The sequence below is a fragment of the Gopherus evgoodei genome, chromosome 3, assembly GCF_007399415.2.
Source record: "Gopherus evgoodei ecotype Sinaloan lineage chromosome 3, rGopEvg1_v1.p, whole genome shotgun sequence".
NCBI lineage: Eukaryota > Metazoa > Chordata > Testudines > Testudinidae > Gopherus > Gopherus evgoodei.
Window position 1 is genome coordinate 93,589,335 of NC_044324.1, and position 16,229 is coordinate 93,605,563.

The 16,229-nt window shown below is 41.8% G+C and overlaps 2 protein-coding genes across 4 annotated transcripts in view; one reads left to right on the forward strand and one right to left on the reverse strand.

Moving 5' to 3' along the window:
- LOC115648449 overlaps window positions 1-6,170 on the forward strand; it is a 150,139-nt gene extending 143,969 nt beyond the window's left edge. The window contains 1 exon segment of the mRNA XM_030556084.1: window positions 4,971-6,170. Within this exon segment, the coding sequence (XP_030411944.1) occupies window positions 4,971-5,088 (118 nt within the window). The 3' untranslated portion in view covers window positions 5,089-6,170.
- Window positions 1,792-16,083, reverse strand: CD164 (CD164 molecule). 3 transcript variants are annotated; one of them, XM_030556080.1, is made up of 6 exons: window positions 15,849-16,083; window positions 10,421-10,495; window positions 8,783-8,845; window positions 6,993-7,052; window positions 6,177-6,245; window positions 1,792-4,765 (listed from the first exon to the last, which is right to left on the reverse strand). In XM_030556080.1, exons 1-6 carry the CDS (start codon window positions 15,919-15,921, stop codon window positions 4,599-4,601), a joined length of 507 nt encoding a protein of 168 aa, XP_030411940.1. In that variant the 5' UTR covers window positions 15,922-16,083; the 3' UTR covers window positions 1,792-4,598. The 3 variants fall into 3 exon arrangements, with proteins under 3 accessions (XP_030411940.1, XP_030411942.1, XP_030411941.1); XM_030556082.1 differs by having other exon boundaries at window positions 10,421-10,492; window positions 15,852-16,081; XM_030556081.1 differs by having other exon boundaries at window positions 15,852-16,081.
- Between the last annotated feature and the right edge of the window lie 146 nt (window positions 16,084-16,229).

A 16,229-nucleotide genomic window follows, 5' to 3' on the forward strand; every position in this document is an offset into this window, starting at 1 on the left:
AAATAAACAATTTTAATACAGGAGTCCTAGGCAAACAGAGGCTAGGATGGAATATGCTTAATTTGTCAGTGGCCAATGATATTAGGACAATTAAGGCCAAGGTCTGTTTAAAAGTAGCAGTATTTACAGTTAAGGACAGAAGTTGATAAAAAATAGAAGTCAACCACCTATTAAAGCAATTATATTACTTTGTTAAAATAATTCCAGCACCTTGAAAGCTGTTTAGTGTTATAGCTCTTATCTTCATATTACAATGTAAAGATTATGGGGAAGTAACCTGTAACATCCTTATAGTGGCAATGACCAGTTAAGTAAAATGTCCATATAAACAAATTTTCATCCACTGTTAACACTAATGAGATCTTTTTAATTTAAGGTTGTGATGTGTTTTCCAAGTCTGAATCAGTTATAGGGGGGGTGTTTTTTCCGTATCATTCCTTAAGCAATGGGTGAGGGCCTTAAGCATTTCCACCTTTAAGGGTTATGTGCAGGAGTTTGTAAGGCTATTGTACTGTGGCTCTCAGTTAAAACTGGAAGCTTGCCATTACTCAGATTGTTGCTTAAAATAAAAAACCCACCCCTTCTGTCTAGTATGAGGCTGCTAGCATTATTGGGTAGTTTTCTATATCAGCAGGTTCTTGAATTCCACAGGATACAAGTAACAGACTCCACTCTCCTCAGAGAAGAGGTTAGGGTGTGTACTCACACATTAAAAATAATTTACAAATTAAAAGCACTTACTACCTTAGAATCTCACAGGCTGTCTTCACTACAAAGCACCACTCAAGTAGCACAATAATTATATTAGCAGCAGATGAGTTATGCTACCTCAAGCTGTAGCACTTATTCCCTTGGGCTAGCTGATAAGTTAAAAGCACCAGCTGTGGGGAGGGTGGGAGAGAAATTCAGTTGAGGGATAACACTTGAACTTGGGAAGTCTTCACTGTAGAATTACAAGTCAATGTTAGTGTTAAAATCACAGTATAGATAATGTTGCTAACATTAAAATTACAATTTGCCTTGACTACAGTAGGATTCAATAGATTTGTCCTAGCATAGGAATAGTCATTAAAAGAAGACTAAGTGGAACATCTCTGCAACATTGTGTGATAATAAACTCTGCCAGTGGCTTGAGCCCTCGCCAAATCCCTGTCTGTCCCATTCTTCCTGTGTGACCTTGGGCATGTTAACCACAGCTTCTTAGTTTTACAGCTGGGGAACTTTAGTACTAATCTTCTTGGGGGAGGGGCTCAGATACTACAGTATGGGGGGCAGGGGTAAGATGAGCACTTTCACTAGGATTTACCCAGAAGGCTGAAAACACTTGTTTAAACGCCATAGAACGAGGTTTAACCAACTCTGCTGCTCATATGTACAGTGTCTGAGTAGCAGAGCCACTAATGCCCTATTTCAAAAGTTACTAAATAAATGGGGATAAGAGTGAAACTAGCATGGGAGGCAGCCATGTAAGAATCATTTTCATGGTTAGTAATTCTCTAAAAGATAATTTCAGAAGTGCTGTGAGTGCAGGACAAGGGGGCACAAATATTGCATACCCATCTTGTACACTGCTTCAATTTCATGCTTCCGCTCATTTGACCTCATTCTAGTTGAACCATCATCCTTTCACGTTAACGTTAAGTCAATCCTCATTTCTCCACAGTATTTCTTGCTTAGAACTTCTGTAGCTACAGTGGCTATGCCAAGGCTGCAAGGACTGTATACTTAAAAAAACAAAACAAACCTTCCATTGTAGAGAAAATATTTACAAACAAAATACAACCAAAAAAATTCATTCAGTAAATGATTTTATTTGTCAATTTGGTTTTCTGATTAGATTTGTTTTGCATTTCTTTCACTGAAGACAAAATACAAACAACACAGCAATGTCTGCAAGGAACATTCATAAGATACCAGGTTTGATAAATATATATTTGCACAAGGTGGCTTCAGGAACAAGTCAGATGATAAACAGCTTGAAAAAAAAAAGTTCACTACTTAAGATCTGATTTAAAGGGGCAGCCTAATAGCAAATAAAACTACTCCATGGAGACAATCTAAGAAAGCTACCTTCCACTTCAAAAACACATGTCTAAGAGGACCTAAAAGTTCTGTTAGACTATGCTGGCTACTAGCATATGACTTACTGGCACTGTAGTTCTGCAGGGAAGCTGTCTCAATTTTAACAAAAAACAAAGCAAGACAGTCCAAGCATATGTCTGGCAACCTAGAATGAGTTGCCAGACAGAAACTAAGCCTGAGCTATGATTTTATCAGCAACATATGGAAGTTAGTTTGTCTAGCAAGGCAAGCATATAGGCTGCTGCACAAAACTTACATCTTCCTAGAACAAGACTAAGCCTATATGTCTGCAATAACTGTGCATTACAAAATTAGAGCTTCCTGAAGATTGACATCAATGGCACCAAGATCCTAGGTTTCCCGTCTTGGAAAGTAGCAACTGCTGACACCAAGGGATTAATCTAGTAACTAAGGCAAGTTACCTCCCTCCTGGTTTTTCCAACAAATCTGAGGCCAGAGATTTTAAAACAATTAAGGCACTTGAAAAATGCTTAAGTTTTTGCTGAATGAGCACATTTTCTAACATATCAAGATCACTGTGAGACTAAAGCATTTTAGCCAAATTTTACACAGTAATTAAAAATCAACTAAAGGTTTAACTGTGGCATTGTTTTTCTTCAGTGTCTTGTAGCCTTTTGCTGCAAGTTTAAGACCAAAATGTCAGACAGCTTTTAGAGAATTAGGAACTATACTAAATAAAATTGTTTTATGAATACTATTGGGAATATCTACTGTGTGTGAAGTGGGAGGTTTTACTTGTCACATTATACAAAGAAGTGACTAGAGCATGTTCCTTTGCCCAAATTAAGTTTGAAACAATTTAAGGAGATGGGAATGACAGACTAAATGATTTTACAATATTAAGGCTAAGGATACACCATCCAATCCAGGCAAACAGTGCTTGCTGGAAGTTGGCTGGTCAGTCTGTTTAATAAACCTGAGCTGACTACTTGCTTTTGTTGTCATGAGTACATTAACCTGCAATTCTCTCAAGGTACAGCACTATCTGGTAACAATTATTTTATATAGCAAGTTTAGTTTTCTGTGCAGCATAACAAAGTGAATGCTTTCCAAGGTAGAAGAGCATGAGGAAATAAAACTCACTGCAACTAAAATGCTTTTTCATTTACTTAAGTTATAAACCCATACATTGCCATGACTTAATTTGACAGCATGATTACTAATGTTTAAACACCCGGTTTAAGGTAAACATTTAAATCATGCAAGTCAGTAGCTGCATAAGGCTGCTGGGGATAAGGAACACTATCCATTTGAAATCTAGTCAATTTCAATAGTTAAAAGTAGCTTCAAGTGCTATGCCTGACCAGTCCATTGCCAAAGTTATAATTGTTTCACTCCCATAGTGCTGCATCAAAGGCCCATATAAAGGAGGAGAAAGTGTTTGTAGGCAGTGGAGGACAGTGAAACTTACTATGCACAAACCAAACTCTCTCTGTTATCGTTCTCTTGAACACCTCTAACAATAATAGATCACATTTTTTCAGACAAATGTGATTTAAGTTGGTGCCCTTTTGAAGCCAGGAATGTGAAATTATGCCTTGTTACAGGCCAGAAATAATTTGACACTAGTGAAAAATCTAGATCACCTTCAAAATAAGTCCAATATCCCAGGCCCTCATTCACAAAAGTAGTCAGCCTCTCAAAAGGTCAGAAAATAAATGTTGGCCATATTTTTGTTGTAGTGAATGTTGAGATAGAAAAGGTATATTCTGCTTTACTCCATTAGGCTAGTATCAAAGCTAAAGGCTGCTGCAGTACAAATGAAAATGGCAAACATTTGAATTTGCAACCTACCTTTTTATTCTTTAAGGCACTGGACTTTATTTCCTCTTACATGGAGGGGAAATATTCTCACCACCCTTCCAGTTATAGCAACTGAAAAGGCCAAATTTAAGAAATTAAGATGTGCAATACAATTCCTGGTTGGCATCTTTAATTCTCATGTAGAAAAATATGGGTTTGGTATTATTTTCATCCAAGGAGGATATTTTAAGACAGCTTCTACTTCTACAAAACCTTTGTTAACCTTCCTCGCAGTATGCTACAAGAGCCACAAGCTAGCACAAATGATATTTCACTCCCAGAAGTCAGTCATTTATAAATTATAGGGATACTGCACTTATGGTTGATTAAATCAACTTGCACAATCATCATGAGGAGATTGTCTACTCAAGACCGTACCACTGAATACAAGAATCATTGTAAGTTTACATTTGGCATGTCAAGTTTAAAAAAAAAAGTCCACAGCTGCAGCCACTAAAAAAATAAGATAATCACAAGGACTCATGCAGCATGTTGAGTACCTCTGAGCGAGAGATGATTCATACCACCTCTTGCCAAGTACAGTGTTACAAAAATATCATCCTTTCAAAAAGTCTTCTTTTGGAGATTTAAAGGATATTCTGAATGGTGGTGTTCCATACAGGACAGAGAATATATTTTGGTTCAGTGAACTACAGGTGTTGGGCTACTAGTCCATTGTAAAATGACAGGTTCTAGAGAGTATGATAGTTTCGATCTTTGGACTTGCAGAATTTATACAGGAAGAAGATTACAGCCTGCAGACCCAGTACAAGGACAATCCCACCAATGAAACTGGCCGCATCAAATGTAGACTTGTGAGGAGCTGGTTTAGGGGGACTCTCAGTAGCATGTGTTGTACCTGTCAAACAACAAGTTAAATAGATTATAGTTTAACAAGTGGATGTCACGTTTACCATAAATTAGTATAGAATTTGGTGTTTTCCTTCTTGTGCTATGAATCTGTTTAGTAAGAGGTTTGAGATTAAAGCACAGTGCATATGCTTCACAACCTCTAAGCATGACATTTGTAACACAGTTCTTCACTTCCTTCCTTATACTCCCAGGTTTGAGGATCTGTCGAAGCAACATTTACAGCAATGGTTTTCAACCTGTGATCTGCAGCCTATACCAAAATTTCCAAAGGGTCTGCACTGCCATTTGAAATTTTTTCAGGGTCCATAAATGAAAAATGATTGAAGCCACTGGTGTATGAAGATTGTATCTTTCATTTAACATTTACTGTACAGTAGAGTACGTCAGACTGTAACTAACTAAAAACTACATTGAACTGCATGTAGGAACTGATTTCATCCCCATTTCACAGAAGAATTCCAGTTAAACTAAATCTGTACTTCAAAATACCATTACCCCCACTTTGTTTTACTATAAAAATGATGCCCATCACTGATACCTCAGAACCCCCACAGAAGGCCAAAATAATTTTCCTAATGAGGTGAGACCCTCTTCTGCTGCCTGCCCTAATCTATTGTTCTGCTCATATTTAGTAATGACCTTCCTAAAGAACTCAAAAATCTGTGCTTGAATAGTCTCCCATCTGTTAAATAAATTCTAGCAACATGCAACTAAAAGATTAGATCTACCTCATCACAACACACAGGGCCCCCAATACTGTATCTGTCACCAAAGGACAGGCTTTTAAAACTAACCTCCCCTTTTGAATATATTTCATTAGGTGGTATAATTTTAGTTTAATTTCAAGATCTAGCCTTTTAAGTTGGACCCTATTGTTGCTGCCCAACATGGTTAGTGCAGTGCTTCTCTACAAATGGTCCATGGATCAGCACCAGTCCTTGAGATCTCCTCAACACAGTTTGGGAAGGAGCAAGCCAGTCCCTCAAATTAAAAAGGCTGAGAAACACTGTATTAGAGTATTGTACGTTAACGCAGGGTTATGTCAGGAGTGCACATTTTATATTTTAACTCAGTCACCAGACTTCACAAGTCCCTCTTGTGTAGCTTATACTTAACATGACTGAAATTAAGCAGTTTGACTGACTGGCTTCATTTGGCCAAATCACTATTTTGAAATTTCACTGAGCAGTGTTTGCTACTGTCAAGGCAACATCTCAACAGATATTCCACCTTGATAAAGGTAATTGTGGCATGCAAGGTCATGACTTTCTGGCACACCTACTGTTACTATTCTTCACTACTTCCTGTCACCTACTAAGTAACATTATTTCCAAATAGCTTCTCTGAATACAAAGACTGTTTTAAATACTTAAACTGACAGTGTTTAAAAAAGTTACCTGGTGTACTGATTGTTGAGAGAACTGGAGTACTTGAAGCAGTAGATGAAGTTGTATTGGTGATGTTACCTGTTTTGTAGAGAGAAACTTCCAAATTCAAAATGTACAGAGGTATCACTTTTGTAACTTCTATTTTTGTATTTGCTTCAGTTTTTCCAGTCTTACTCAAGCAAGAACCACCACCCTTAAAACGCAGATTATGTACACATAGAATAGAGGTACTTATAATGCTGTGCAGTTAAGTAATTTTATATATATATATATATATATATATATATATTATTATATATATATATAAAAAAATAGAAAAAAACCCTAAGTCTTGGTGCAGTATAGTTACCCGAATACTTAAGGCTCTCAAGCTATTATAAATGATTTAGTTCATTAGACAGCATAGTTCTTTATTTTGTATCCAGCACTAACAAATATTTTTGATGTTTCAAATATCAGTTGAGAAAACTCCCTCAGTTAGAAATCTGTTTCACTCACAGAGTAGAACCTTAGTTTTATGAGCACTAATCTTACAAATAAGCGGTTATTGACCAAATTTCCTGACTTGAAAAAAGGTAAGTCACAAAAAAAGGATGTAGATGAAGAATTAGTCATTTCCCTTCAATCACTGGCAATTTCTTTGTAGTGGTTTGTAGGACACGGAAGTTATGCATTGTACCTACTGTAACTGAGATGTTCAATTTTATGAACTACTTATTCCCAATTAGGTTAAGCAAACTTTAGTAGAACCCTTGTTTTACAAAGTTATCTTACTTAGCCCAGTTATCAGTTCATTACAGCAATTATTATTATTTTTTTTTTTACCTGTGGTAGCAGTAGCAGCTGTGGTAGCATTAGCAGCTGTGGTAGCAGCAGTAGATGAATCTGTAGAATAGAGTGTAAAAAAATAAAAGTTTACTTACAAGATTGTAGCAAACATACAACAGACTCCTATTTAAGGATAGTAAAATGCTTAATGGACCACTATGAAGGCTAATGTGAAGTAGCAAAAAGACTGGAAGAGACTTCACTGCACTACAGTAACACACTGAACTGTGGGAGCAGAATACCTCAAGCAAACGAAACTGAGACATGCCTACGGGGTAATTCAAGCCAGAAACAGGCTATAAGAGGCCACGCCTGGACTCTCAGCACAAGTGCCCCAGAACGTTCCAACTGGCTACCGCAGACCCTGAAGAGTTGCTGTGGCTAACTGGTGGATGCACACCCATGCTTTGGATCTGGAAACTGGGCAGGATATGTGAGAGATTTAGGCATCCAGTTCCCCTTTGTGTCTTAGAAAGTCTTCCCATAACACTTCAAGTTCAATTTGGAGCTAGGTTCCACAGGTAGGTATGCATTTGCTCTGGCTTGCTGGGTGATTAAAATGTATACTGAAAGCTGGGATATCTTCAGTGGTCCAAAAGGTTGAGTTTAGATAAAGCTCTCCTTCCACTGAGTACCAGAAAGTAAAACCTGAGCATATAGTCTAAGAAGCTGTTAGAACTTTTAAAAAAAGAAACTGGTTAATAAAAGCAGTTTGCTATATATACACATGTTCTAAGCACTTATTACAATGCATGTTATTTGAGGCAGCAGATTCATTAAGATCTCTTCTAAAGGGGGCTCCACCAAATTCCCAGGATACAATCCAGACAGTTCTTGGATATGCAGAGTCAAGTAATACTTGATATAATGGGAGAAATAACAGTCTCACTGCAAACCTAATAGGAATAGATTGGAGTTCTGCTACTCATTCTGACATAACCAACAATTTAACATGACAATAAAGTGCTGTTCTACTAGAAAGTGGTTTAGTAAAGAGTGGCATTCTAGGGTTCCATATTTGCTTTTGTGACTCCAGAGCAAATGCAATCAGTTTACAAAGAGATTTTTCTAACTGCTAGTCCCTAAAACAATCTGAAATCAGAAGTGAAGTACAACATAAGGCTACATTTTAGTCCTGGGTATTTTTTAGTAAAGTCTACAGCCTGTGACCTGTCTGTAAACAAAATTCACTTTTACTAAAAATACCAGTGAATAAAACTGGGGTGTGTAGCTGCCCAGGGCCCCCGCAGATGCTGGGTGAGGAGGGGTTGGCAGGGCCGGCAGGCTCCCTACCTGGCTCTGTGCCTATACTCTCCCCCCATCCCCAGCGGCAGCATAGTTTGGGTGTGGGAGAGGCCAGGGGCACAGGACGGTGAAGCAGGCTCTGGGCAGTGCTTACCTGGGTGGTCTCCACAGAAGCAGTGGCAACCCTCTCACCTCAGCTGTTAGGCCAAGGCAAGGTCAGGCAGCTTTGCACACTACTTCTGCCTGCAGGCACCTCCCAGTTGCTGTGGTTCCAGGCCAACGGGAGCTGTGAAGCCAGCACTCTGGGCATGGGCAGCCTGCAGAGCTGCCTGGCCATGCCTCTGCCTAGTAGCAGAGTGAGGGGGATGTTGTTCTCTAAGCCTACATACTACAGAGATTTGCTTATACAATGGATACAAGGTATGTTAGTGGAGGCTGATAACTATTGTGCTGGAAGCTGTAAAGAACAGGAAGACTGTCTCAGATAACAACTTGGAAAAGACTGCATTAAGAGTCAACCTAAACAATATCCAGACACTTACAAAAACACTGTGAAATAGTAGTACAGTTCAGTCCTGTTGCATTTGCACAAGAAAAGTTTGAACCTGTCAAAAAAAAAAAAAAGTAATATTAAGGAGCAGTAGGAAGGATTTTTATACTGACAGTTTCTCAAAAATGATATTATGCTTTTTATCAATTACAAATGATGTTCTCAAAAATTCTTAATGTTATATGCAGGATTCCCTGGGGATATCAGTCTCTTGGCTAGAAGAATTAAGACTATTTCAATGGACAAGATTTAATACACTTGAATGAGTTCCATCATTAATGACATTAGGTATATTTCTGTAAAGAAAGAGTGAACATAACAGTGACATTCACTCACACAAGCACTGTAAGCAATCTGTGTAATACCTCTTACAATATATTCTAGTTACAGATACCCGCTTATGTACCATTTTGAAGAAGGTATGAAACAGAGTCAGCCAAGTTTAAATAAAACATTAAAAGCACTAATTTAGTTTACTGTTACTATGTCTGAAAAACTAGGGCAGAAAAACTCCAGGCCCAGTTCTGTGATACTGCACAATGACTTCCACGAAGAATAAATGGAAGTTGTGCAATACAGCTAAAGTAGAACTTAACCTCCAGTTTAAGAGGAATTCATATTTATCTGTTTTGATCAAAGTGACAATCCATATTTACATAGCAATTTAGTGTTAACAGGCTACATTAAGAAGTTTCAAGACTTTTAGCACACTTATTTGTCCAGAGTCCTCTCAAACAGGTTGCCCACAATGCCTCGAGTTTTGTCAGAGAATTCTGGAGACTACATATACTGAATTTGTAATGGAAAGAACCTTTTGAGAGGAATATCAAAACTGGGATGGTAATGGTTGAAACTTGCTTTCCATTAACTATGGAGATCCTCCATAAGACTTTACATGGGTAGTCTACATAATCATGTATTATGCCATCACTACTACCCTCAATTTCTCTCCTTGTTCTAATTGTTTCCATCCACTTTTGTCCCTCATGTTTAGAATCTAAACTCATTGGGGAGGGGCTGTCTTAAGTGTTTTGTTCAGTGCCCAGCACAATGGGACCCTAATTCTGATTGTGCCTTGGGCACAACTAAAATAAATGAATAGGCTACCTTACGTAACTGATTGTCTACTGCCCTGTCTTCTCTTGGGGCACTTGATATCAGGACAGGATTTAACAGTTCTGTGGGATAATCTCAAAAGGGACTGCAGTGTTGGAACGCTTGTCAATTTTAACACGTCAAAGTCCATCCATAACCTCCTTACCAGCAAGGCCAAGTAACTAGTTTACTGTCTTTTGCGAAGTCTGTTGCATAGTTAGTAATTAAGATTTTCCATGGTGCTTCAGGTAGTTTGTTTGGTTAGCAGGCCTTTAAAAATTCTGCTTTTATTTGTATTTTGGGCATAATATTCTGCTGCCTCTGGATAAGAATTTAAGATTAGTTTAACTTTCACAAAGTGTTTATACTTTGTGTACATGACTGTTCTGGGATCTTAACAGTTTAGAATCATTTTAAGATGGTGTTGCTTTTCACTATGTTATCCACCAAACAGCTGTCATTCATCACCCCTTGTAAGTGTTGTGAAATCAGACCCAAAGACGTATCTAGTTATTAGTTTTTTCCAGATGTTTACCATTGCACTGAATCCACTCGCATCCAGTAGTATTAACACAGTCATTGCAGGTTTTAATATCTGCACAGCTGTCTGAAAAAGGAAAAACATTTATTAATCTGCCAGTTCATTGTTACCAGAAGAGCAACTCTCCCAAAGATAATGGGATTAGTTTTCTAGCATTTTTAAATCGCAGATCTCTGTTTTACTTATTAGCACCTATAAATTGAGGACCTCCATAACATCCTCAAACGTGTTTTACATATGAACTGAGTCAACTCCCCCAACAAAACAACTTTATTTTTGGATAAGAAGCTGTAGCACAGAGAAGCAACATGCCTAAATTCACACAAATCCACGGCACAGAACCAAGACTAGGTGTTGACAGATCTGATGGTTAACCCATAAGATTATCTTTTTTCCTCCCAAGTATGTTAGTGACTCCAACTACACATGCATTAGGCTCAAGTAGATGAAAATGCACTTTACTCCTGGCCAACAAAGCTACTGCTGTTCCAATGTCATGCCCCAGAAATGTCAGTTATACCTTATGTAGTGGTCTCCAAATATATTTAATAAAGCTCATAAGAATCTAAATAGAGAACAGAAAATTTACAAGAGTGAAAAGAACTAAGGGTATGCCTATACAGCAAAGAAAACTCCGCAGCAGGGCCATGGCAGTGGATTTGGATTCACAGGGCTGCTGCAGGGCTGTTTCACTGCCATGTAGATGTCTGGGGGCTCAGGACTCTAGGATCCTAAAAGGAGGGAGGGTCCCAGAGCTCAGACTCCAGCCGAGCCCAGAAGTCTATGCAGCAGAGAAACAGCCCCACAGCCTGAGCCTCATGAGCCCAAGTCAGTTGGTATGGGACAGCCAGGGGGTTTTCTTTGATGTGTAGACATATCCTAAGTCCACAAACAAGACTTCACAGGAGTATTTTGAAACCTCAGTGGGTAAAAGACTTTACTATAAAAGGGAAGAGAGACAACAGAAAGAGAGTCAGTTAAAGACTTATGGGAGAAACAACAAATGGAATTAGTTAATGCTGGCCTAACTGGTATAAGCCCTCGTTTGTTAAAACTGTACCAAAAACGTGTGGAACAGACCAGACTGAACACAGTTTTCCTGTTTTACCACACTGGCAACTAGTTTTGGTGGGACTGATGCTGGTTCTCTACAAAAAGAGAATTGGCTCTCCAAAGAGCAGGACCAGAAGTCTTGTGTGCATGCTGCTGCACAATGAATGCTATCTATTCAAGCACATTTTAGCTGATAAAACAAGAGTGTTAAAATTGACTTTTCCATACCCTAGTACTCTATCCTGGCTCCTGGAGTGACAAATACTATACAATGCTATAAAACAGGGATGGGCAGCCTTTGGCACACACCCCGCCAGGGTAAGCACCCTGGCAGGCCTGGCAAGTTTACCTGCCGCATCTGCAGGTTCAGCCAATCGCAGCTCCCACTGGCCGTGGTTCCCCGTTCCGGGCTAATGAGGGCTGTGGGAAGCAGCAGCCAGCACATCCCTTGGCCCGCGCAGCTTCCCGCAGCCCCCATTGGCCTGGGACAGCAAACTGCGGCCAGTGGGAGCTGTGATCAGCCAAACCCATGTGCCAAAGGTTGCCAATCCCTGCTATAGGAAACAACAGTAAGCATTATAGGAATATTGCAACTAGACCTTGCAGCTGTGGATGGACAAGAGAAAAACTTCACTCAGGGTTCAAATGCCAAGGTTACTACATTGCAGAATTGGAAATCCTGAATACCAAGACTGATCTTCCCTTTCTGCTGAGCATATATCTTCACTCATATGGGGTCTGTTACTAGTAGTTCGAGATAGTTGGGAGGGAAGATACTAGGTAACTGAAACCCAGAATGGCTTATAGGACAGAGTCCAGCCACTCTCAACAGGTGTGACCTCGTACTTCTGTTTTGTAAACAGAGTCAGCTTGTCTAACTCACCCTACTTATTTTTTTGAATACTAAGATTTCTTAAGGTGTATAGTGCATGCAATGCCAGCCTTGACTCTAAAACTGATGTACTGTTTGGAGAAACCTAAAACACTTCTCCACCTGGGAGTGACACATCTTTTAATACTGAATCCGCAGTCCAGCTGCAATTAGAGATTATCCTTAGAATGGAACCAGACCAGAAATGTCCTGTCACTTGGATATGCACATGTGTCCTATGTTGCTCATGACTATCAAGATCTCAGTCAGCAATGGTTTCCACATGAAGTATGCCTACTGATACTGTTGAGATCAAATCATCCAGCCTCTGAATCTGAGCAGACACCTGCTGGCTCAGATAAATCCTCTGCTAGACTCCAAATGTACTAGATCCTGTCCTAGAGCAAGAAAGCTTGAGCTGAGCTTTGTCTTACAGCCCAAAGTACCTGCAGACATCACTCTTGAAACAGCAGCTCTTGCCACTATACAAATTAAAGATAATTTTTACTTGAAGTCAAGGCATTCACCTGGCCTGAGTGACCTTTCACATTTCCTTGTGAAGAGACTTAGTCATACTAAGCCATCTACACGGATATTGGCAATGCAGATCTGGTAACCCATATTTTGAGATGAAAGAGACTGGTAAATCCTTCAGCCACACGAAGACTGCAGCGATGAAGCTTAGGATTCTAGGGCCTTGAATTCAGCTTTCTTCTGGATATATATCTTGACTTTAGCAAAACCTTTGATACGGTCTCCCACAGTATTCTTGCCAGCAAGTTAAAGTAGTAAGGATTGGATGAATGACTATAGGTGGACAGAAAGCTGGCTAGATTGTTGGGGCTCAACGGGTAGTGATCAATGGCTCGATGTCTAGTTGGCAGCCAGTATCAAGCAGAGTGCCCTGGGTCGGGTCCTGAGGCTGGTTCTGTTCAACTTCTTTATTAATTATCTGGATAATGGGATGAACTGCACCCTCAGCAAGTTTGCAGATGACACTAAGCTGGGTGGGGAGAGAGATACCCTGCAGGGTAGGGATAGGGTCCAGAGTGACCTACACAAATTGAACAGATTGGGCCAAAAAAAAAAAAAAAAAAAAAACATCTGATGAAGTTCAACAAGGACAAGTGCAGAGTCCTGCACTTAGGATGGAAGTATCCCATGTACCGCAACAGGCTGGGGACCAACTGGCTAAGCAGCAGTTCTGCAGAAAAGGACCTGGGGATTACAGTGGATGAGAAGCTGGATATGAGTCAGCAGTGTGCCCTTGTTGCCAAAAAGGCCAATGGGATATTGGGCTGTATTAGTAGGAGCACTGCCAGCAGATTGAGAGAAGTGATTATTCCCCTCTATTTGGCACTGGTGAGATCATACGTGAAGTACTGTGTTCAGTAATACAAAAATACCAGTTATGTGAAGTCAATATGATTTTACCATAGTAATGATTCATGTCCAGTCTCATTTTGCGTCAAACAAAGCTACAATGGCTTTTAAAGATTTGACTCTATGAACAGCTCTAATTTTGTCCATGTGATTACACATGCTGTACTTGGATCTACTAGATTTCACTATTATAAACAGAAGACATGATATTTTTGTAATGATCTTTTGAATACATTAAGTACTGAAATTCTCACCCACAGAAATTTTTGTCTTCTATTTCCCTAAATTTGATGTACCAAGATCAGTATTGAAGTGAGGTGATCTAGTGGATTAAGCATATGATTAGTAATAGTGAACCTTGGTTTCTAATGCCACTGAATTGATGAGGCTTTGGCAAGTCACTTCCTCCACTAGCAAGTACTAATTTTACCTTTCATACAAAGTCATTCTGAGAATGAATGTTTAAACAAAATATTGGATAGGACAATCTTCAAGTAATGATAGTTAGGCTATGATTTTGTCAGGGATATTTTAGTAAACGTCAGGGACAAGTCAGTGGCAATAAACAAATAATCATGGAAGCCTGTCATGATTTTACTAAAAACATCCCTGACAAAATGGTGAGGGAGGAGGGCCCAGCACCCTGCCCCACAACTTCAGAGGCTGGGAGCTGTAGGGATGCCATTGCCCAGTGGCTAGGAGGGGCCCCCTGCAGGGCTGAAGCTGGGGCAGGAGCGCACCGCCCTGCCAGGCTGGGAGCTACAGGGTGGGCCCCCTCTGCCAACAGTGGCTGAGGACTGGGAGGTTTAGGGGGACAAATCTGCCCTGAGCAGCTCAGGGGTCCATCTGCTACCACCAGCTGTGGAGCTGCACCTCCCCTTCATACAATATAGGGTTGGAAGGGGCCTCAGGAGGTCATCTAGTCCAACCCCCTACTCAAAGCAGGACCAATTCCCAGATTTTTACCCCAAATGGCCCCTGCAAAAGATTGAACTCACAACCCTGAGTTTAGCAGGCCAATGCTCAAACCACTGAGCTATCCCTCCCCCCTTCTTGCAGCCACTGAGCAGCTCTGGGGTCCCTCGGGCTGGCACGTGCAGGATGCCCCAGCTATGCAGAGTGGCTGAGGCACTGCAAGGGGGACCCCTGCCAGCGGCAGTGACTAGGCAGCTCAGGGGGTCACCACCAATGGCGGACCAGTCAGTACAGGGGGGAGGGTGAGGCTCCACCCACAGCTTCTAGGTAGCTGCAGGCAGGTGTCCTACCACTCAGATGCTGGGCTGCTGTGGGTTCCCCCGCTGCTAGCAGTAGCTAGTCAGCTCCGTGACATAATCTTAGCCTTAATTACAGTGGTGCATTTCCTTGATGCAAGGCGTGCCAATTAACAAACACTGTATAACAACAAAGTTATCTAGATGCATGCAATAAACGATTGCGGATTTGAGTACAGGACTATCAAAAACTCCAAAAGGACAGTTTATTCTCCTGATTACTCAGGAACAGGATCCGTGGCTGGTTACTCAGTTTTGCTGCGCTATTTGCGCCCAGTGGTCTTTGCACTTTTTTACACCAACTACAAATCACGGCTCGGGAGACAGATCTGGGCATTCCTGCCTGGGTTACTCAACGTCTGTTAAGTGGCTCTGCTTGTCCTCCTGCTGCCGCAATGGGAAGCAAATGCTGCAAGAGGCGATTAACACCAGCAAGCTGCGCCTTCGGGAACTGGACCAACACCCGAGTAAACAAGCTGGGTGCGCGTGCAACGGAGCCGGCTGCCACCACGTCTCCCGGGCAGCGCGGAGCACCGGGGAATCACGGCGACAGAAGCGAACTTCGGAAGACCCCCCCCCTCCGTAGAGCCACACAGGGCCCCCGCGCTGGGCGCTCCGGCGCACGCAGTCCGGGACACGCCTCCCACCCCAGGCCGGGGAAGGGGCGAACTCCCGCTGGGCGCCAACTCACGGCCCCGCCACAGCGCTCGACTCTAGTGGGGTGGGGGGGGGGGAGGGAAGGGGAGGGGCGGCCTCCCCCGTTTACAGCTCCGGGCCCCAGGAGGAGCCGCCCCCAGCCCCGCCGCGTCGCGCTGAGCCCAGCCCAGCCCAGCCCAGCCCAGCTCACCTGCCGCTGCCGCCCCCCAGAGCAGGGCCCAGCAGGCCGTGGCGAGCAGGAACCCCGGTGTCCGGCCCATAGCTCGGTGTCCGACTGACAGGGCAGCTCAGACTCCTCCGCAACCAACCCCAACGACGCTCGCTCTACGACTGCCAGCCCAGTTACGTCATATGAGCATGAGGGAGGGGCGTGGCTCTGACCCATTACGTAAAGCGACTTGCCCCGCCCCCGTCAGGATTCGGTCGGTCTATTCGCCGCGCCTCAGCCTCCACCCCGGCACAATGGAACGGTCCCCAGCCGAGCACCACATAACACGCCTCTTCTGCACGTGACCACATCGGGCCGCCGTGCCCCATCACGTGATGCTGTCCCGCCCTCTCGTGCAAT